The sequence below is a fragment of the Alnus glutinosa genome, chromosome 11, assembly GCF_958979055.1.
Source record: "Alnus glutinosa chromosome 11, dhAlnGlut1.1, whole genome shotgun sequence".
Lineage (NCBI taxonomy): Eukaryota > Viridiplantae > Streptophyta > Magnoliopsida > Fagales > Betulaceae > Alnus > Alnus glutinosa.
The window spans coordinates 19,953,841-19,975,816 of record NC_084896.1 but is presented as its reverse complement, the minus strand read 5'-3'; the positions used below and the strand labels follow the sequence as shown (position 1 = coordinate 19,975,816).

The 21,976-nt window shown below is 34.1% G+C and overlaps 1 protein-coding gene and 1 pseudogene across 2 annotated transcripts; both read left to right on the top strand.

Annotated features, from left to right (window-relative positions):
• The first annotated feature begins 282 nt into the window (after positions 1-282).
• On the top strand, positions 283-10,967 carry LOC133881193 (L-type lectin-domain containing receptor kinase IX.1-like; annotated as a pseudogene).
• Positions 10,968-17,117: 6,150 nt separating this feature from the next.
• On the top strand, positions 17,118-19,579 carry LOC133882252 (L-type lectin-domain containing receptor kinase IX.1-like). 2 transcript variants are annotated; one of them, XM_062321378.1, is made up of 2 exons: positions 17,858-17,940; positions 18,176-19,574. In XM_062321378.1, exons 1-2 carry the CDS (start codon positions 17,919-17,921, stop codon positions 19,441-19,443), a joined length of 1,290 nt encoding a protein of 429 aa, XP_062177362.1. In that variant the 5' UTR covers positions 17,858-17,918; the 3' UTR covers positions 19,444-19,574. The 2 variants fall into 2 exon arrangements, with proteins under 2 accessions (XP_062177361.1, XP_062177362.1); XM_062321377.1 differs by having other exon boundaries at positions 17,118-19,579.
• Positions 19,580-21,976: the final 2,397 nt, after the last annotated feature.

The following is a 21,976-nucleotide window of genomic DNA, read 5'->3' as shown; positions in this document are numbered from 1 at the left end:
CTGTCGTTTTTATTTAGAGCACCGTAAGCCAACTAAATCCGCTAATGTTTACCGTGTTAGTTTGAAGACGTATAATGGTTGGCTTTTCTCTTATTATAGCACTTCCACTTTATTTTAGCTTTTCATGTTACAATCTGCCATTATTCTCACCCTACCTCCCTTCAGTTTCAGCCTATCGGTCTCCCTATTCAAACCTGCTTTATATAATCCATTTTTTAGCTTTTCTTATCACAATCTGCAATTTCTTCTCATCAAACCAAACCTTCCTTCCAAGTTCCAATCATGGCTTGCTACAGCTACAAAATCAAACATTTCCCATTTCCAAAGCCCCTAATCCTCTTTTATCTCTTATTAATGATCACTGATTTCTTCTCACTACTACGCCCATTTACGAGTGCTTTATCCTTCAACTTCACAAGTTTCGATTCTTGTGACTCCCCTCTGAGATGTGAGGGAGCTTTCGCTCATTACCAAGTCATCCAACTCACCGGCAACCAGGTCCAAAGGGTTAATGTTGGTCGAGCCACATATGTCAGTCCCATGCACCTGTGGGACAAGGCATCCGGAAAACCTCACAGATTTCACTACCAATTTTTCCTTTGTCGTTGACTCGCAAAATAATACTAATTATGGAGATGTGCTTGCGTTCTTCCTAGCACCTAATGGTTCAACGATTCCTGAAGACAGTGGAGGTGGCGCTCTGGGTCTCGCTCAGGGGCGGAGCCAGGTTTTAAACATTGGGGGGGCCAAATTGAGAAAAAAAAAATTTGGGGGGCCAAAACTAAGAAAATAAAAAAAATAAGGGGTAAAATTTATTTATTTTTTTTTTTTTAGCTCCGCCCCTGGTCTCGCTAGCCATGGCCAGAAACTAAACTCGAGGGACAATCCTTTTGTCGCTATGGAGTTTGACATCTTTTTTAACCAACGATTGGATCCGCCCGGCGTACATGTAGGTATTGATATAATCTCCCTGGAATCTGTTGATAATGTCACATGGTTGGGGGGTAATATTTCTATTCTTAAAGGCGGGACCAATTAAGCTCGGATTAGTTATAATTCTACTTCTCATAATTTGAGTGTTATCCTCATTGATAGGAGAAACAATGCTATTGTAGAGCAGTCCCTTTCTTATAAAGTTGATTTGAGAAATCACTTGCCTGAATGGGTAACTTTTGGATTCTCAGCCGCAACAGGAAGTTCTTTTGCAATGCATACAATCCGCACATGGAATTTTACTTCAACTTTGGAAGATATTGTAACCGAACCAACAGTGGCAGGCAGTTCGAGTCCGAGTCCGAGTCCGACTAGGGCCCCCAAAAGAAGGAAAAACAAGCAGCTTGGATTAGCCATGGGGTTGGGTGCTGGTGGATCATTTTTGTTTAGTGGGTTGGCTTTAATTCTATTTTGCATGTGGAAGAGGAGTAGGAGTCACACCGAAGAGGATCTTGCCCTTGATAGTTGTATGGATGACGAATTTCAAAGGGGAACAGGACTAAAGAGGTTGTCATTTCAAGAATTGGCTCATGCCACCGATAATTTCAATGAGGAAGAGAAGCTAGGCCAGGGTGGATTTGGTGGGGTTTATAGAGGATTTTTAAGGGACTCAAACTCTTTCGTTGCTATTAAGAGGGTGTCAAAAGGGTCTACACAGGGGATAAAAGAGTATGCATTAGAAGTAAAAATTATTTCTCGATTGAGACATAGGAATTTGGTGCAACTCATTGGCTGGTGCCATGAAAGAGAAGAACTCTTACTCGTCTATGAGTTAATGCTCAATGGAAGCTTAGATTCACATCTTTTTAAAGAAGAAAGCCTAATGATATGGGCAACGAGGTATAAAGTTGCTCAAGGGTTGGCGTCAGCATTGCTTTACTTGCACGAGGAGTGGGAACAATGTGTGGTGCACAGGGATATAAAATCGAGCAACATTATGCTCGATTCAAACTTTAATGCTAAGCTTGGAGATTTTGGGCTAGCTAGGTTTGTGGACCATGTGAAAGGGTCACAAACTACTGTTTTGACAGGCACCATGGGCTACATGGCTCCTGAATGTGTCACAACTGGGAAGGTTATTAAGGAGTCAGACGTCTATAGTTTTGGAATTGTCACTCTGGAAATTGCTTGCGGAAGAAAACCAATCAAGCACAACGCCCCTGAAGATCAAGTTGTCATGGTGGAATGGGTTTGGGAGCTGTATGGAATAGGAAAGGTACTTGAAGCAGCTGACCCAAGGCTGGATGGAGATTTGATGACCAGCAAATGGAGCATTTGATGATTATTGGGCTTTGGTGCGCTCACCCCGATCGCAACCTTAGGCCTTCAATACGGGAAACAATTCATGTTCTCAATTTTGAGACTCCATTGCCTATTCTCCCATCAAATATGTCGGGGCCAACACATCCTGCTCCACCAGTGAATAGACATGCAATGTCACTCTCTATTGCCAATATTTCTACTAACTATGTGGAGGGACGGTAGCCATAATCAAGCAATAGTTACACCAATTCTTCATTTATCTACTTCATACAATGTAGCTCCTCCATCTTCATCACATTTTCATACATACTAAATTGGCCAGAGGTACACTTAACTTCGGATTCTTATTGTTTGATTAAGTGTTTGATTTTTCCCCTACATTATCACTCCTTTGTGTTTCATTTTACATCTTAGTTTAAGCAATGATGAACATGCTTTAGAGTTTTCAAAAAAAAAAAAAAAAAAAAAGAAGAAGATATACATGTGAATGTGTTTTATATCTTAAATATAAATTTCCTACAATACATGTATAGTCAACAAAACAGTCCCAAATTGTGAACTTTGTGATGGATTGAAGATCTTTATAATCATAATAATATCATATACTATATATAACAGCCAGCCAATCGTAAGTTGATTTTGCAACCCAAAAAGGTAAGTATTTAATCATAAATTATTGATTATTACCATCTGGGTAATTGTCATATATTTATTAAGGGATCAATTGGTTGGAGTGACGTGTCTGTTGGCAAAAGCGCATGAAAATTCACCTTTAATCTTTTTAAATGTGGTAGTCTGTAAGTAATCCAAGAGTCGGTCATGATCGAGACCAAAAAAGCGAATTTGCTAACCTATTTCTTTTTATTTATTTATTTATTTTTCTCCAACTGTTTTCAATTGGTTTTTAGCTCGGCTGCGGAGGGGAAAGATAGTCCTCGTTTCAAATAAAATGAAGAGCATTAATTTTATAGTTAAGATTTGAAATTGGTGTATTTAATATTATAATTAAAGTTAATGGGTTGACACGTTTTTAAAATTGATGTATTTAATAGCATATATAATATCACGTCATTTAAAAAAAAAAATGATCTTATTTCAATTTGAAGTGGCCTAGAGAAGAGAGATTTGCTATGTGTAATGATTTGCGATAGTTTAATTAGTCCTAATTTTTCTTCTGGCAAATAAGGTGCAAATCTCTAAATTTCATAATTAAAAGTATAAGTTTTCTCTGATCTGAATTTCATTCGATGATGACTGATAAAGTGATAAAATGAAAGAAATAATTACCTCAAACTGCGAAGACTTTGAGCGTGTTGTTTCTCTCTAATTAGAGGCAGTTGCTTAAAAACAAATTGACATTCATTAGTTAAGGGATCCGTACAGGTCTGAACAGGGAGACCCCATAGGCTGAAATGGTCAAGTCAAATAGATTAATGTCAATTAAATTGAAATAGGATAAGAATGTGGAGAAATCTTTTCAAGAGAAACTTGTGGTATCATGATTAGCCGAAGACTTTTTTGTAAACTTTAATTATTTAATTAAGAGAAATTTTATATCTCGTTTTCTTGCTCATCTATGTATAAGAGATGTGCAAAGTTATTATTAAATAGATAGGACTACGTGTAGATTTTACAAATTAAATAATAAGTTTACAAATAAAATGTATAAAAAATTATACCTAACACATTTTATTTAATTCAAAATTGAGGTTTGCTACTGAATATGTTACGGATAATAATTGACGTAACATTGAATGATTTGGTAGTAAAAATTGATCATTAAATTACTACTTATATAAATAATAATAAAAAAAATCAAATGCTGATCGAATGGCTAACTTTAACTGCCACTTGTTAAAGTATTAATTAAATGATTAAATTTACCAATTCTTATTAGCATAATCTTTTAGGATAATTGTTAATTTAGCATGGTATCAGAGGCCGAGATCATGAGTTCGAGCTCTGACTCCATAATTCACTTCACATTTCAGTTAAATATTCCCTTAAGCTTTTAAAATAAGTAGTAATTTAACACCATATTATTTCGTTGTATGACAGTTATACAAAAGCAATAGTTATAATTCATGTTCTCAATTTTGAGACTCCATTGCCTATTCTCCCATCAAATATGCCGGGGCCAACACATCTTGCCTCACCGGTGAATAGACATGCAATGTCACTCTCTATTTCCAATGTTTCCACTAACTATGAGGAGGGCGGTAACCATATTCAAGCAATAGTTACACCAATTTTTCATTATCTACTTCATACTCTACAACTTTTCAATCCGCATCGCTTCTGCTTACGCGCTAAATTGGTCGGAAGTATACTTAACTTGAGATTCTTGTTGTTTGATTAGGTGTTCAATTTTTCTCCTATGTTATCACTTTTTTTGTTTTTCATATTACTCTTTTGTTAAGCAATGCTGAAAATGTTTGAGTGTAAATGATATACATGTTAATGTGTTTTCTACCTTAAATATAAATTTCGCACAACACATATATACACAACATAACAGTCCCAAATTGTGAACTTTGTGATGGATTGAACATCATAATCATAACAATTTCATATGCTACATATAACAGTCAGCCAATGGTAAGTTGATTGGATCAGATCCCTTATTGAAATTGTAGATTCTAAAATTCTATGAATTCAGACCATTTTTTTGTATTGAATAATGTAAAAAATGCTACCAATTAAAAAGGTGAAGTGTTACTAACGAGAATTGAATATATTTTTAACGGGTTGATCTTGTGCTTTACGTCGTGTAAAAGTTTTGAGCCAAAAATTGTATTTTGATTTACTAAAGAAGAAGCATCTCTTCAGAAGTGAAGAAAAAACCTTTTAAATTGATATATATATATATATATATATATATATATATATATATATATATATATATATATATATATATATATATATATATATTTTAATGCCTTGGTAATATGTCCAAATTTTTAATAGGTATAATTTTTTAATCTGTTCATGCAAAAAAGGCATGAATTCATGTAATTTGAAAATTTACTATTTCAATAAAATTGTAAAGAATCCCGATCCAACTTATATGCTGTAAATAAATAACCAGACAAATGCTATTAAAAATTTCAACGGTGAAGATTTAATTTTATTCAAACGACATGACGCGTGGGATAAAATAAACAGCTTTTGTTTTAGAAAAATCATAAGAAAGGCGAAGAGTTAGTTGTTTGAGGGTCTGAGAATATACCGTTCGCATCGAGTAAGCCCCATGGCCCCAACTGAAGTTGACTGGAAGAATGGAAGCGTAAGTGCTTTTACTATAGTCCATAGAGACATCAAGGCAGGAAATCTCTTACTGGATTCGGAGTTTAATACCTATAACCAGCTATATATGATGTGTTTGCCTTTCGTGCTTTGTTGCTAGAAGTGATATAGCGGTGATGACATCTGACTTCTTAAGTGCCTGTTAGATCATAGAAAGAAATCAATGAAACAGATGAAAACATAACCTAGAACATGAAGAATCAAACTCTGTCCTACTTTGCTTTTTTTTTTAGATACGGGTATCTCAGTTCACCTTTAGCTGAGCAGTACTTCGGACTATGCTGGCCCCATACACAATGGTAGCATAGCCGAGCGTAGAGGTCCAGTCAAGATTCCAAGACTAATCCTGTGCCCCATCCCTAGAGCCACTATAGGAAAGGAGCCTTGAAACGCGGGCTATGCTCAGGTAGCTGGCCTTAATAGGGAGGTAGCACACAACAGGATTCGAACTTAGGATCAGAAGAGAGAAATGCCTTATTATCCCAGGCTCTGACCAGCTGAGCCACCCCCTTGGGGTTAACTCTGTCCTACTTTTTCTAAATATATTTTACTGATTAATCACATAACAAGAAAATTCAAGCATAGAAGCTGAGAAATGGCAAATAATCACTACTTAACATTTCTTTTTCTCCCACAATGGCAGTAATAGAAAGGTAGAAATGGTCCTCTATTCGCACACAATAAGCTGAGAAATGGTCCTCTATTCGCACACAATAAAACAGGGGACAACAGAGGGTTCTCTATCTCCCTTGTCGTGGGTGATTCCGTAGTTGAAGTTTTACGTACCTCTACTCTTATACATCTTGTATCAAAATGAATTCACACCGGACATCCATCCTTCAAAGAAAAAGTAATTTTATTCCGAACCTACTAGGAACAAAATACTCTCCTTGAATCTGTTGATAGTATTATGGTCAAAATAGAGAAATCAGACCACAATGTTAGAAACCAGAAATCAGGAGCAGTCTTGATTATCCACATGTACGTGATCTTAGTCATTCACACTCCTACTGGATGTTTAACTCTCTGTTTCTGTTGTAATCACTAGTCACTAGTTGTCATCATTTGAATTACAAACAGTTGTTAGTTGTAGTTATAATTATCTGTATATTTTTGCAATTTAGCCTCTGATGTATAGGCAAACTCTGTTTATCCTAATACGGTTGTAACAAATCACCCCCCATTGAAGCCAAGCACTACCACCAGTAGCCTCTACCTGAAACCTCGACTTCCAGCCATATTCTTTCTTTCACCACTCCGATCACCAGATTTGGTTGGCTCACTGGAAAAAATCAATTGGGTGATTTGGGGTGGTTGTAATTTTGGAAGTAATCCTAGAGTCGGTCATTAGACAAGAAAGACCCGTGTAGACTACGGGCCTTTCTTTCTTTTTCTTTCTTTCTTGTTTTCTTTTTTTTCGTTTATTTCCACATTAATCAGAAGACCTATTTCTTTTTTTATTTAATTTAATTTGCTGTGCTGTTTCTTCTATTTACATATTTATTTCTCTGCAACAGTTTTCAATTGGCTTTTAGCTCCAATTTGAAGGGGAAAGATAGTCTTATTGTCAAATGAAATAAGAAGTATTAATTTCATAGTGAAATAAATAGTATTAATTTCATAGTTAAGATTTGAAATTTGTGTATTTAACGGTGTATATGAAATTAATTTTAACATGTTTTTTAAAATTGAAGTATTTAATGATATACATGATGTCACGTCATTTAAAAAAAATAAAGGCAACTAGACAAAAGAGATTTGCTACGATTAGTTCTTATTTCTCTTCTGACAAATAAGGTCTGAATCTCTAAATTTTATAGTTAAAAGCATAAGTTTTCTCTGATCTGAATTCCATTTGATGAGCAACAAATTGAGTGTTTGATGATTGTTAGGTTTTGGCAAACTCACCCTGATCTCAACCTTTGGCCTTCGCTAAGACAAAAAAAAAAATTAGTTTCCAATTTTGAAGCCTGATTGACTATTCTCCCACCAAATATGCCGCTTCACATATCGTACCACCCCTAAGTTCCTTTAGGCCTGTGGGCCACCGCCCGACCCAAGGGGTTGGCTGCATGCCACCCCTGGCCACCTTTGGGGGTGGTGCGCGGCCACTCCTTTCCTTTTCCAATTTTTTTTTTTTTTAAATAATTTTTTAAGTTTTATTTATATTTTTAATAATTTTTTATTTTTTTTATTCAAAGTGACACGTGTCATTTTATTGGTGCTGACATGGTGCCTAATGGAATATGTTAAAATTTTTAACGAAATTTGACTCTATGGAGCGATTTGTAAATTAGGCTAACCATATAGATTTTTGAATTAATTTAAATACTACAATGAGTAATTTGTAATTGTATCATTCATCTTTGCCAATCAAAATTCAATTCCAAAACGAGATTGAAATATGATTAAATAAAGGCGACTATTTTTGGCTCCTCCAAATGATCTTTCCAAAAGGACGATCCAAGTGGAGGTGATGCTGAGTTCCAAACTTCTATTGCAAATAGGGCAATTCCATAAATCTGGATTCGTGGTGGTAGCTAGCAAAGCTCCCAACGTTTTCTCTAACCAAAGGGAGATTTCAACTGATTTTCCAAAGGAACTGCTTGTGTCCATGTTGGAGTTTTTAGGTCCAAAGAAAGTTCCAATCCGAGTTGTCTAAAGGAGAAGTTTTGTAGTTTTAGGATTGGATAAGCAACTCATGGGAAGGGGCCCAAACTAATCTATCAACTCTTGGGAAGAGAGGTAGGTGGATGTTAATTAAGGATTTGGGTGGCAGAAATGGGATAAAAAATGTTATGGATGAGAGATGAATTCCAAGAAATCGAATTATCTTCAATGAGATCCGAAACATTGAGATCAGGAGGGGGAGAAAAGGAAGTGTTTAGGGACTGGGGAGGGCTTAAAACCATTTAAAGTTCTAACACAACAGGAATACCAAATGTTGAGACCTAAACCCCTAGAAACAGCCCAACAAGCCTATCTCAATCACAGGCCTATTTTTGAGAATGCCCTTCCAAAGCCAAGAGGAACCAATTTTGATGGGGAATCCAAAAAACTTTACATTTCTCAAATATTTAGCTCTAAGAGCCTGAAACCCCAAAAAGATCATGATTTGAATGTGTAACGCCCCCAAACCGCTAGGGTTAGGTTCGTCTATTTTCTTACACAAAGTCACAAAGATTCATAAGGTCTGCCAGATAACCTAACTAATATGCTGAATTAAATAAATTGCCGGACAAATAATTTTTTAAACTCAGAACTTCAATAAAATATGGAAACGAGTATTTCGAAAAAAATCATTATGTTCGATAAAATAAATAAAAATCCAAAGTAGAACTAAATTTATTGTGCTAGTGCACTTATTAAGGTAAATGAAATGCAATGTCCTAATGCTAGCCTAGATCTCATTCCAGCCGCCTAGGTTTCTCTACTCATAACCTAAAAATAAAAACAAAATAAGGGTGAGCGAGAAATGTTCATTAAGGTAACCCTCAACCATAAAACGGTTGAATTAAATTCATTTTCTTGAAAACGATTATTAAAACACACTTTAAATCTAAATTTCCAAGATACAAAATATAAGTTCGGCATTTTGCTTAAAGCATAAAATTACTGGTTGATAAATAAAACTTCTCATATTTAGGACCCATGTACACTATTACGCCTTGTGTACTAAGGTTGCACGGTCAATGCGACCTAGGCAGGTAAAATGTGGCCACAGTCCTTCCCCGTCAGCTAATTAATCAAAGTACACTTAGCATGACCTAGGGATGAATTACCGCATTCTCAAAGTCATTCAGCGATTGCGCTTCTTTTTTTTTATATATAACATAAAAGTGGCATTTAATTTAAATTGATATAAAAATTACTAAATTTAAAATCAGGTATTTAAAAATATAACAATGGATATTTAATAAAACATAAAATAATATATATATATATATATATATATATATATATATATATATATATATATATATATATATATATAAAATCCGGTGTTTAACAATTTTTTTTATTTAGTCATTCATTCTCATAAGTAGTAAAAGACCATTTTACCCTCGAAAGGAGTCGGAGTTATTACAAAATGAATTTTGCAACTTAACTTGGACAAGAGTGCTTTGATTTGAAATTTTATAGTTCTAATACCAAGACCCTGAACAGATTTAAGAGTAAATGCTTTTCTAAGACAATAGAGTGAGATTCTTATTCTTTTTTTGGTGGGAATTCCCACCAAAGTTTCCAATCAAGCTCAAGACAAAAGGATTTAGGAAAAATAACAAGGCCATTGTAATTTGTGCATGTAGGAATTGTATTAGCCACAGTTTTGATCAATGTTGTTATACCCAGCTTGAGAGAGCAAATTAGATTTCCAACCAGAAATGCGATTAGATATCTTGGTTTTTAGATCCACAAAGGCAATTTATTTATTTATTTTTTTCTATGGATAAAAAGAGGGTAGAAATAATGGATGCTTGAATTGAGGGGTTGCAATTTTTGCTAAACAAGATACCAAATTTTGCAAAATTGACCTTTTCCCTCACCAAATACAATAGGTATTAGGACAACTCTTGATAGAGGTTAAGCTTTCTCTATCAAGCTTTGAAATTTTGATGCCATGATTTCTTTTCCCCTTTTTCTTCTCTAAGGATGAGCCTAGAAAGTATTTCCAATCCCTGATAAAAAGGAAAGATGATAAAGGATCATCTTGCCTTCAACCATAAGATGGAGAGAATTTTCCAAATGGGGAACCATCCATCAAAATAGAGAAAGAAATCGTGGATAAGCATTGTCGAATCCAAAGTATCCAAATTGAGTTAAAATCAAGCAATTTCAAAATTTTGAAGAGAAAATGTCATTCTATAAATTCGAATGCCTTTTCCATATCAAGGTTTAAGGTCATTAAACCACAATTGCCTTTCTTTTGTTTTAATGACTTGAAATCAAATATATATCATGATTTTAAAAACTATTGCAAATGATTATATAAACCCAGTTAGTACTTTTGTTTACGTTCCGTCCAATTATTTGGAATAGGAAAGGTACTTGAAGCAGCTGACCCAAGGCTGAATGGAGAATTTGATGAGCAGCAAATGGAGTGCTTGATGATTGTTGGGCTTTGGTGCGCTCACCCTGATCGAAACCTTAGGCCTTCAATAAGGGAAACAATTCATTTTCTCAATTTTGAGACTCCCTTGCCTTTTCTCCCATCAAATATGCCGGGGCCAACACATCCTGCTCCACTAGTGAATAGACATGCAATGTCACTCTCTATTGCCAGTGTTTCTACTAACTATGAGAGAGAACGGAATCCATATTCAAGCAATAGTTACACCAATTCTTTATTGTCTACCTCATACGATGTAGTTCCTCCATCCGCTTCACTTTTGCATATGTGCTAAATTGGTAAGATGTACGCTTAACTTGGGATTCTTATTGTTTGATTAGGTGTTCAATTTTTTTTTTTCCTACATTATCACTTTTTTGTTTTCAATTTTTCATTTTTGTTTAAGCAATGCTCAAAATGTTTTAGAGTGTAAATGATATACATGTTAATGTTAATGTATTTTTGCTTTCTAACCAATAAGAATTTGCACATGGGAGAGAGAGACAGAAAGAGAGAGCAATCACTGATCAAAGGGAAAGAGCCAAAAAGCAAGTAGGGTCCAAAAGACGTCCAACGCATGGCATGCAAGTGGTGGCATCACTACATGCACCTGTCTCCATCGCCACCGTAAATTCAAATATATGATGCTGCCTTGCGTGATTTATGGCATGTGGTGTGGACATAGCGGACAACGCATTGCCTCGTCACTATCTCACTATCATGTGGGCTCTCTCACACACGTACAGTGCCTCGACGACGTCCATATATGTTAATGTCCCCTTTAAATCATTAGAAATTGTTATTTTTTATTTTTTATTTTTTGAAGGAAGAAATTGTTAATTTGTTCTCAAAAGTTAACAAAAAAGATAAAAATAATTTTAAATTTTTTTTAATAAGACAAAAATATATTTATTAATTTTAAAAAAAAAATAGAACAAAAAATTTAAAAGCTAAAAATTATTTTTTTATAAGAAGTTTGGCCACTCGTAAATTTTTTGATTTTCTTAAAAAAAAAATAATAATAATAAGTAACCAACCACTTTTAAGTTTCTAACGTGAAACTCATATGGTAGAAATGAGTAAGGCTAGATGTCTTTTTTTGTCTTCTAAAAAATTAAGTGACTTTTAAAATTATTATTAAATTTGTGATTGATCACTATGTAATTTAGGTCAAATAATTATTTTAAAAGTCACCTTATTTTTTAGAAGACACAAGAATGACACAGTAAGTCAGTAACTGTCTTATCATGAAGCACAAGACTTGAAAATGGGACCAAAAAAGGCCAACTGCAAAATAATAGACTTGGCAATTTACTTATTGATTGTGTTTCTATCTGTATTGCTTTTTATTTTTTTTTTATTTTTTCGTTTGGATTTTATGGTTACAGAGCTCACCCGCTTAATTTGATTTTTTAATGTTTTCCTTGTCTCTTTATTAAAATAAAATACAAAAGACTTGGCAATTTTCCTGGAAATTTCAATATGAAGTTAAGAACTGCTTTTGAGAAAAGCTTGGCGTGCTTGTTGGTTTGGAAAAAATGGAGACGAAAAAATGGAGACTTGCTTGTCAAACGTCAAATTAAATAGGAACTGATTGCTTCACATTGTATTGAATTTGAGCGTGAAAATTTAAGGCCCTATTTGGTAACTTTGTGGTGAGAATTTTTTTTTTTTTTTAATATGAATAAAATGTTATTGATGTGACATAAAGTAAAAAAAGTTAAATTTTTTATGAAAAAAGTGATAAAAATCTCGTTTTGTTGTTTTTTTAAATAATAATAAAAGGGTAATTGATGTGATATAAAAAATAAAAAAAGTCACAATATTTTAATGTTGACTTTCTATTTTTAGAAATGAGAAAAAAAAGACTGAAGGAGAGGAGTTTATCAAAGAGGCCTAGTATCTATTGCATCCCAACTTGTTTCTACATAATTGTGCCACCTCGCCAACCCTCAGCTTCTTCGCCGACAAGATTTTGAGGACGCTAGGTTAATTGCTGGTCGATGAGCCTCTTGAGCCGCAATTTCAAAATCGGTTTGGTAGCATCAGCCCGAACTATTGGATTCCTCGATGCTTGAGAATCAATATCAATCGGTTGTATCTTCATCGGAAAAGGAACGGTGAATTTGACAAAAAAACAAAAAAATTAAGTTCATTATTTTGGTTTTAAAGAAATGAGAGGTATTATAGCTAGAAAGGCAGTCAGAAAAGTGATTATGTGCATGACACATGACCACATTTTCATCCAAAGAGACGGCTGACCCTATCAGAAAGAGCTTAAATGTGACAAAATAGTAGTTTGATGTATTAAAATAATACAAATGCGAGTTCTTGAGATTAAATAAAACATAATCCCTATTTAATTATAAATTATTATCCTGTGACTAATTGACATATATATATTTACAGGGGTGTTACAAAAACACTGGTTACACACTCCCTACTCTCTTGGGGTGGGCTTCACTTCATGTGAGAGAAAAAGTGTTTAATGGGTGTTTTTTAAACATTTTTCTATATTTACTAAGGAGTAAGGAATATGTTGAGTGCCTGTTTGAATCCGGCTGTCCCAAAAGCGCGTGAAAATTGACCTTCAATGCATTGGTTTTCAACGACCCCAAAGACAAAAGAATCTAAAGGACATTGGATGCCTGACAAACATAAAAGAAAACAGTACAGACCCATGTGGGTAAACCAAAACAAGGACAAGTTAATAATTTCTGTACCTGCATGGGATTAGACTTGGCAATTTCTGTACCTGGACAGGCTGGACATTTCAATATGATTAATTATATGAACTACTTTTGCGCAAGCAAATTAAAGCTTGCCGTGCTGGCTGGTTTGAAAAAAAACAAAGAGTTCATTGTCAGTTGTCAAAATAAAGAGGAACTGACATTAACTGACAATCAATTCTACGTTTTTTCCATTGAATTTGATCGTGGAAATTTATATCTATCACATCTCAACTTGTTTCTACATTTGGTCGTGGAAATAAAGAGGAACGACTGACCCAGATGAGTTGGCTACACCTATTCCTTCATCTTCTATTGAATTTGATCGTGGAGATTTATATCTATCACATTCCAAATTGTTTCTACATTTATAGCTATCACATCCAATTGATTAAATTGTTGGAAATAATTTTTAGATGGTACACAAATTTTTTGTTGAAATAAAATAATATCAATATAAAAATAACAATTAAATAAATAATTGTTAAATAAATAATTAATTACAAATATTATTATTATTGCTAGACCATATTAATTCGAAATAATAATAATAAAATAAACACAGTACAAGAGATTAAAATTAAAGCAAAAAAAATTTTCACAATATTATAGAATCACGCAAGAGTGTTGTCTTTAAAGATTGATTTGTGTTTCTCGGAGTCTATAATTCGATGTGATTAGATCTCCTGATACGCAACTTCTTAAGATTAGATTATAGCGTTTATCTTTGTTAAGAACACACTTTCAAAAATGAAAATCAAATAAAACAACTATTTGATAAAAGATGATAAAGGACTACAAGCCACACTTAAATAATTAAAATATTGTAATGGCTGAAAAATTATTCACGGTGGAATATATTGACACTGTACGTACTGAATTTTGAGCCAAGAAGAAGTCATTTATACGTATAAGAGTAAGTAAGAGTGAGCATCAGATTTTTTCTTAAAGACCATGACAAAACATTAACAAGCAACGGTCAAAACGTATAAGAATTTTTTAAGGCTCAAACGGTAAAAACGTTTTCCTTTTCCTTTCAAGGCTCAAAGCCTCAAACAGTAAAACACAATGTAAATCAAGAGTACTGGGCATCAGACCATTAAAAAAAAACTTAGTAAACATACCAACTGTCAAAACGTTTGCAAGATGTTTGGACATAAGTGAAGAACGGCGGATAGAGAAGATTTTTCATGCAAAGGTTTGAATATTAGGGTTACCTGTCCGGACACGCTTTACCAAAATATTCACTTACCGATAGATGTCTGGACATGTGTTGACCTATCCGGACACCGCCGCCTAAGAAATTGTTCATGACTTATTTGAGGGTTTCCAAAGCCTGTTTAGAGGGGCTTCTAGGCAATGTTTGATCAATAATTCCTATAGAGAATTCCATTATGCTAAAAGAAGGTTTATTAAACATAAGCGTTTACATGTATATCTCTTAGAGTTTTTGTTTGTTATTATTGTAACTGTTTAACCGTTGAAGTCTATTTGAAAAGGAGCTCCAGTTAAGAGATCAATAGAAGAACTCTCCAGACGGGTTTGGGAGAGAAACAGACAAATAGGCGCTTGTTAAAATTTAAGAGAATGACTACTCTAAATAGTTGTGAGTACGTACTTCTTGTAATTAGACATTTCTTTTGGTGATTAATTTCCTGAGTTTGGCTGCCTCGAAGTGGTTTTTCTCTTTACTGCAAAGAGTTTTCACTTCGTAACTAAATATCTATGTTAATTCTTTTTACTGCTTTACATATTTAGTTGAGGTTACTTAGGAGTTTAAATTTTTTTTCAAGACCAAAAAAGGCCCACGGCAAGGGAATAGAATTGGCAATTTACCTACCGAACGTGTTTCTATTTGTATTACTTTTTTAATTTTTTTCATTTGGGTTTTATGGTTATGGAGCTCATTCGCTTAATTTAATTTTTCTTATTTGAGATATGATTCTCCACCACCTAAATATACAACTTTTTACCACCTTATGTATGTGGCAAGACGGTCTCCCATTAGCTTTAGAGTTTTTTTTTTTTTTTTTTAAATAAAATACAGTGGGGGACCATCTTACTACATAGACAAGGCTGTGAAAAATTATATATTTAAGAGGTAGAGAATTATATCTCTTCATGTTTTTCTTCTCCCAATGTTAAACAAAAAATTAAAAAAAAAAAAAAAAAAAGACTTTGGCAATTTACGTGGACATTTCAATATGTACTACTTTTGAAAAAAGCTTGGCGTATTTGTTGGTTTGGAAAAAACAGAGACTTGCTTGTCGGTCGTTAAATTAAAGAGGAACTGTTTGGTAAACTTTTTTTTTTTATTTTTTATTTTTTATTTTTATTTTTTTATGTTTTCCTTTTTCTTTCATATAAGTACATAAAGTAAGAACTAACAAAACAACATAAAATGAAAACACTAAAACTGGTGGATCCTTTCCACTGAGACCCTCCAAGGGTGACTTGACTATTTCTGTACCTGGACATTTCAATATAATTAATTATTTGAGCTACTTTTGCGCAAGCAAAGCTTGGCGTGCTCGTTGGTTTGGATAAAACGGATAGTTGCTTGTCAGTTGTCAAAATAAAGAGGACCCGACATTAATTGACAATCAACTCTACGTTTTTTCCATTGAATTTTGATCGTGGAAATTTATATCTATAACATTCCAACTTGTTTCTACATTTATATCTATCACATCTCAACTTGTTTCAACATTTGATCGTGGAAATAAAGAGGAACAACTGACCCAGATGAGTTGGCTACACCTATTCCTTCATCCTCCATTGAATTTGATCGTGGAAATTCATATCTATCACATCCAATTGATCAAATTAAGGGTATGGGTATGCATGTCTACCTACCAACGCAAATATTTATTTCTTTTCAGCAGACAAAAATGTATTGTTGTTTTAGCGTACAATACTCCCTTTTATATGGTATGTAACATAAATGAATTTGATCGTGGAAATTTATATCTATCACATCCAATTGATCAAATTGTTGAAAATAATTTTTGAATGGTACATCAAATTTGACTGCAGTATGAATAATTCTTTTTAAGAGTAAGGGTGTTACAGAAATATAATAAAAAAAAAATTGATAATTTTAGCACATCTTAATAATTTGATGTGTCATTTTAGTACACTTATCACTTTATAAAACTATTTTAAGAACGACCAATAATTCAAGGTTTTTTTTTTTTTTCATATGTTTTCCTTTCCTTTTTTTATTTCTATATAAGTACATAAAGTAAGAACTAACAAAACAACGTAAAATAAAAACACTAAAACTGGTGGATCCCTTCAATTGAAGACCCTGCGAGAGTGACTAGACTATTTCTGTACCTCGACATTTCAATATAATTATATGAGGAAAACTTAAAGAAATACTTCCCACACACGACACACCTATTACACATCTACCCTTTTATATGAGGTTGGGCTCATGTAATGATGGTTTCCACCTATATAAGAAGGTGGGTGTGTAATGAGTGTGTCGGGGGTGTTTTTGTAACACTCTCAATTATAGAAAATGCTCTACTTTCTAAATTTTTGCCTCAAAAGTTATTCCTAAATTTTCAAGAGTTTCATGAAAAAAAAAAAAGAAGTCAAATTAAATCAGAACTCTAAAAATAATTAGAGCTTAAATACTGTTGTTTTTTTTTTTTTTTAGAGCACTGTAAGCCAATTAAATCCGCTAATGTTTACCGTGTTAGTTTGAAGACGTATAATGGTTGGCTTCTCTCTTATTAAGTACTTCCACTTTATTTTAGCTTTTCATGTTACAATCTGCAATTATTCTGACCCAACTTCTCTCCCAAGTTCAAATCATGACCGAGTCCTGGAGAATTTTCACACGCGCACTCCCTCCCGACTGAATACATAATCTACGACTTAATTGAGTCCCGTTTCAGCCTATCGGTCTCCCTACTCAAACCACAGCTTATATAATCACTTGTTTAGCTCTTCTTATTACAATCTCCAATTTCTTCTCATCAAACCCAACCTTCCTTCCAAGTTCGAATCATGGCTTTCTACAACTTCAAAATCAAACACCTCCAATTTCCAAAGCTCCTAATCCTCTTTTATCTCTTATTAATGTTCGCCAGTTTGTTCTCACCACTACGCCCATTTACAAGTGCTTTATCCTTCAACTTCCCAAGATTCGATTCTGATTTTTGTAAGCGTGGCTCCCCTCTAATATGTGACACAGCTTTTATTTCCAACCAAGCCATCCAACTTACCAGTTCAGTCATGGATGCAATAGCTCAAGCCACGTATTTCCGTCCTATGCACATGTGGGACAAGGCATCCGGAAACCTCACAGATTTCACTACCAATTTTTCGTTTGTAATTGATTCTCAAAATAGTGCTAGTTATGGAGATGGGCTTGCGTTCTTCCTAGCCCCATATGGTCGCTATATGGGTCTCACCAGATATAACGAGACATTAAACTCAACAAACAACCCTTTTGTCGCGGTGGAGTTTGACATCTTTTCAAACGTTGACAGAATTACAAAGCTATGGGATCCGCCTGGCGTACATGTAGGTATTGATATAAACTCCATGAAATCTGTTGCTAATGTCTCATGGTCGGGGGGTAATATTTCTATTATGGAAGGGAGAGTTAACGAAGCTCGGATTACTTATAATTCTAGTTCTCATAATTTGAGCGTTCTCTTCACTGGTCTCAGAAACAATGCTATTGTATGGCAGTCCCTTTCTTATAATATTGATTTGAGAAATCACCTATCTGAATTGGTAACTTTTGGATTCTCAGCCTTAACAGGAGGTTCTACTGCAAAGCATAGCATTCACACATGGAATTTTACTTCAAATTTGGTAGGCAGTCCGAGTCCCAATCCAAGTCCGAATCCGGCCCCCAATCAAAGGAAAAACAACATGTTAGGATTAGCGGTGGGTTTGGGTGTTGGTGGATCTCTTTTGTTTGGTGGGTTTGCTTTAATTCTATTGGGCTTGTGTAAGAGGAATAAAAGTTATACAGAAGAGGATCTTGCCTTTGACAGGTGCATGGATGATGAATTTCAAAGGGAAACAGGACCAAAGAGGTTCTCATTTAAAGAATTGGCTCATGCCACCAATAATTTCAATGATGAAGAGAAGCTGGGTCAGGGTGGATTTGGTGGGGTTTATAGAGGATTTTTAAGGGGCTCAAACTCCTTCGTTGCTGTTAAGAGGGTGTCAAAAGGGTCAAAACAGGGGATAAAGGAGTATGCATCAGAAGTAAAAATCATAAGTCTATTGAGACATAGGAATTTGGTGCAACTGATTGGCTGGTGCCATGAAAGAGGAGAACTCTTACTCATCTATGAGTTCATGCCCAATGGAAGCTTAGATTCACATCTTTTTACAGAAGAAAGCTTATTGATATGGGAAACAAGGTACAAAGTTGCTCAAGGATTGGCGTCAGCGTTGCTTTACTTGCACGAGGAATGGGAACAATGCGTGGTGCACAGGGATATAAAATCGAGCAACATTATGCTTGATTCAAACTTTAATGCTAAGCTTGGAGATTTTGGGCTAGCTAGGCTTGTGGACCATGTGAAGGGGTCACAAACCACTGTTTTGGCAGGCACCATGGGCTACATGGCTCCTGAATGTGTCACAACCGGTAATGCTAGCAAGGAGTCAGATGTCTATAGTTTTGGAATTGTCGCTTTAGAGATTGCTTGCGGAAGAAAACCAATCAAGACCATTGCCCCTCAAGATCAAGTAGTCTTGGTGGAGTGGGTTTGGCAGCTCTATGGAATAGGAAAGGTAATTGAAGCAGCTGACCCAAGGCTGGATGGAGATTTTGATGAGCAGCAAATGGAGCGTTTGATGATTGTTGGGCTTTGGTGCGCTCACCCTGATCGAAACCTTAGGCCTTCAATAAGGGAAACAATTCATGTTCTCAATTTTGAGACTACATTGCCTATTCTCCCATTAACTATGCCGGGGCCAACACATCCTGCTCTACCAGTGAATAGACATGCAATGTCACTCTCTATTCCTAATGTTTCTACTAACTATGTGGAAGGACGGTAGCCATATTTAAGCAATAGTCACACCAATTATTCATTGTCTACCTCATACGATGTAGCTCCTCCATCCTTGTCACTTTTGCATACGTGCTAAATTGGTAAGAAGTACACTTAACTTGAGATTCTTATTGTTTGATTAAGTGTTCAATTTTTCTCCTACGTTATCACTTTTTTGTTTTTCATTTTGCATTTTTGTTTAAGCAATGCTCAAAATGTTTTAGAGTGTAAATGATATACATGTTAATGTGTTTTCTACCTTAAATATAAATTTCGTACAATACATATATATAGACAACATAATAGTCTTGTGAACTTTGTAATGGATTGAAAATCATTATTTGGCGCTCAATAATATGATATTGATATTAGGTATTGATATGAACGTTAGCGTGTCAATTGAGATACACGTGATATATGACAAACCATTCATTTTGACAGAAAAATGATAAAGGGATCTATTTAAAATCTGTGTAAAATTTAAGGACTATCTTCTTGAAATTAAAAACCTAAGGATTAAATTGAAATAAGATAAAAATTTAGATACTAAATATGATTTTTTTTTTTTTTGATAAAATAAAGGTACGTATTTAATGTTCAACAACCCCAAAGACTTTTTAATCTTCTTAAATGTAGTCGTCTATAAAGTAATCCTAGGGATTAGAATCCCCTCAAATTTCTATTGACATTTGATTAAAAGCATGTTAAAATTAAGATCATAATGATGATATCATATGTTTGTATATGTCTTTATTACAGAGGATAAGCTGAGAATTGCACCAAAATGCTGTAAGTATTTATTACTTACTGAGAGTGATGCTGATTTCCATAATATTGTGGTTTCATATTTAATTAATTGTTTGCGTGTGAATGGAACAACATATGTTATTATCGTGATTAAATTGATTATTAACAAAACTGGCAAAGTCTAGACTCACAGTGGGTGCACGAGGCTTCACTGGCGTTCCAAGGTTCACAGTGAATCAAGAAGGCCCCATAAAGAATATAATAAATACAAACCTGACGAGTCTAGACTCATAGGCGAGGCGAAGGCCTCAAAGAATCATCAAACGTAATAGGTGAGGAAGCCAAGGCTTCCTCACCTTATGAGATTATGTTGCAAATAAAACTGTAACGAGAGGAGTGAAAGCAGAAAATAAATAAGACTTGCATATAAAACTGTCATCATATCATAGCATTATGTTATTTTAAAAAAATCAGTAAGCATCATAATATTGAAAACAGTTTACTCACTTTATTACAGTATGAGATTATGGAAGTATTCGCAATCACATATTTTTTTGTGCAGGTTCTGAAGATGAAGAAATGGATTATACTAGCTTTAAGGATTTGAAGTCAATATTTGTATATTGGGTTTTCATTATTGGTGTTCACGTGCTTTTGTATGTAACATGTTTAGAGAAAGGTTTGCATTCAATAGGTTTTCCATGTATGATTTTGGTGTCATTTGGGACACATGTCTTAATGTAATTAACAAAGAGTAATTAGATGATTTTTAATAAATGTCTAGAGGTATTTCAGTCAGCTCTTATGTGCTATTGGTTTTTAAGTTATATATATACATATTCCGCTGCCAGATCTCATCTCTGATGATGTTGTAATGTCACGTGAAAATTGAAAAAATTTCACTGACATCTTTTTTTAAAAGACAGGGCATTACAATTGTGGAATAAAATTATGGTATATAAGGTCCAAATCTGTAATTTTGATAATTAAAGACTTAGGGCATGTTTAGGTGAAAATTATTTTTCAAATACTGTTTTTTAGAATTCAAATTCTACTTAGATTTTATTCTTCTTTTTCTAATTTCATCTCAAATATTCGCAATTTTTCAATAAAATAGCACACCCAAATAAGCCCTTAAGTTTTCTCTAGTCCAAATTCCATTTGATGAGCAACAAATAGAGAGCTTTATGACTGTTAGGCAAAAAATTAATGTTCCCAATTTTAAAGCTCCATTTCCTATTCCCTTAATCAAATATATCGGTACTACATATCTTGCTCCAATAGTGAATAGACATGCAGTAGTCACACAAATTCTTAATTTAAGTCAATGGAGGTAACATAGTAGACATAATTTGTGATTTCATTGTATGAACTTTGTTTATGATAAATGCATCAAATTTGAGAGGTAGGGTTTAGTGATTCGAAAACCGCAACCCGACTCAAACAAATACTTTATTTCTTAAGTGTTTTCTTAGATTTGGGATTTGGTTTGAGTACCCATTATTCTATCTCTTATGCCTTTAGTTGTCGATTAAAAACTTCAATAAAAATGTGTTTTGTGTGAATTGAATTATGGGAAAATAATTATATGGCTAAAGTAAAGGTTTTACTTTTACTACTCATTCCTTGGTTATGGATGTTAATTTGAAGGTGTTTTCTACTTAAACTCGTGTAGTAGCCATACAAAATTTTATTAATTAGAAAGAGTAATGTTATTTAGTAGACTGTTATATGACTCTTACACAATTGAAATAACGTAGTAGACTGTTAATTATTGAATTAGTACTTGTGAA

What these genes read in the sequence shown, in the direction of transcription:
- LOC133882252 (XM_062321377.1), top strand. Translation starts at nt 17,422, where the DNA reads ATGGCTTTCTACAACTTCAAAATCAAACACCTCCAATTTCCAAAGCTC.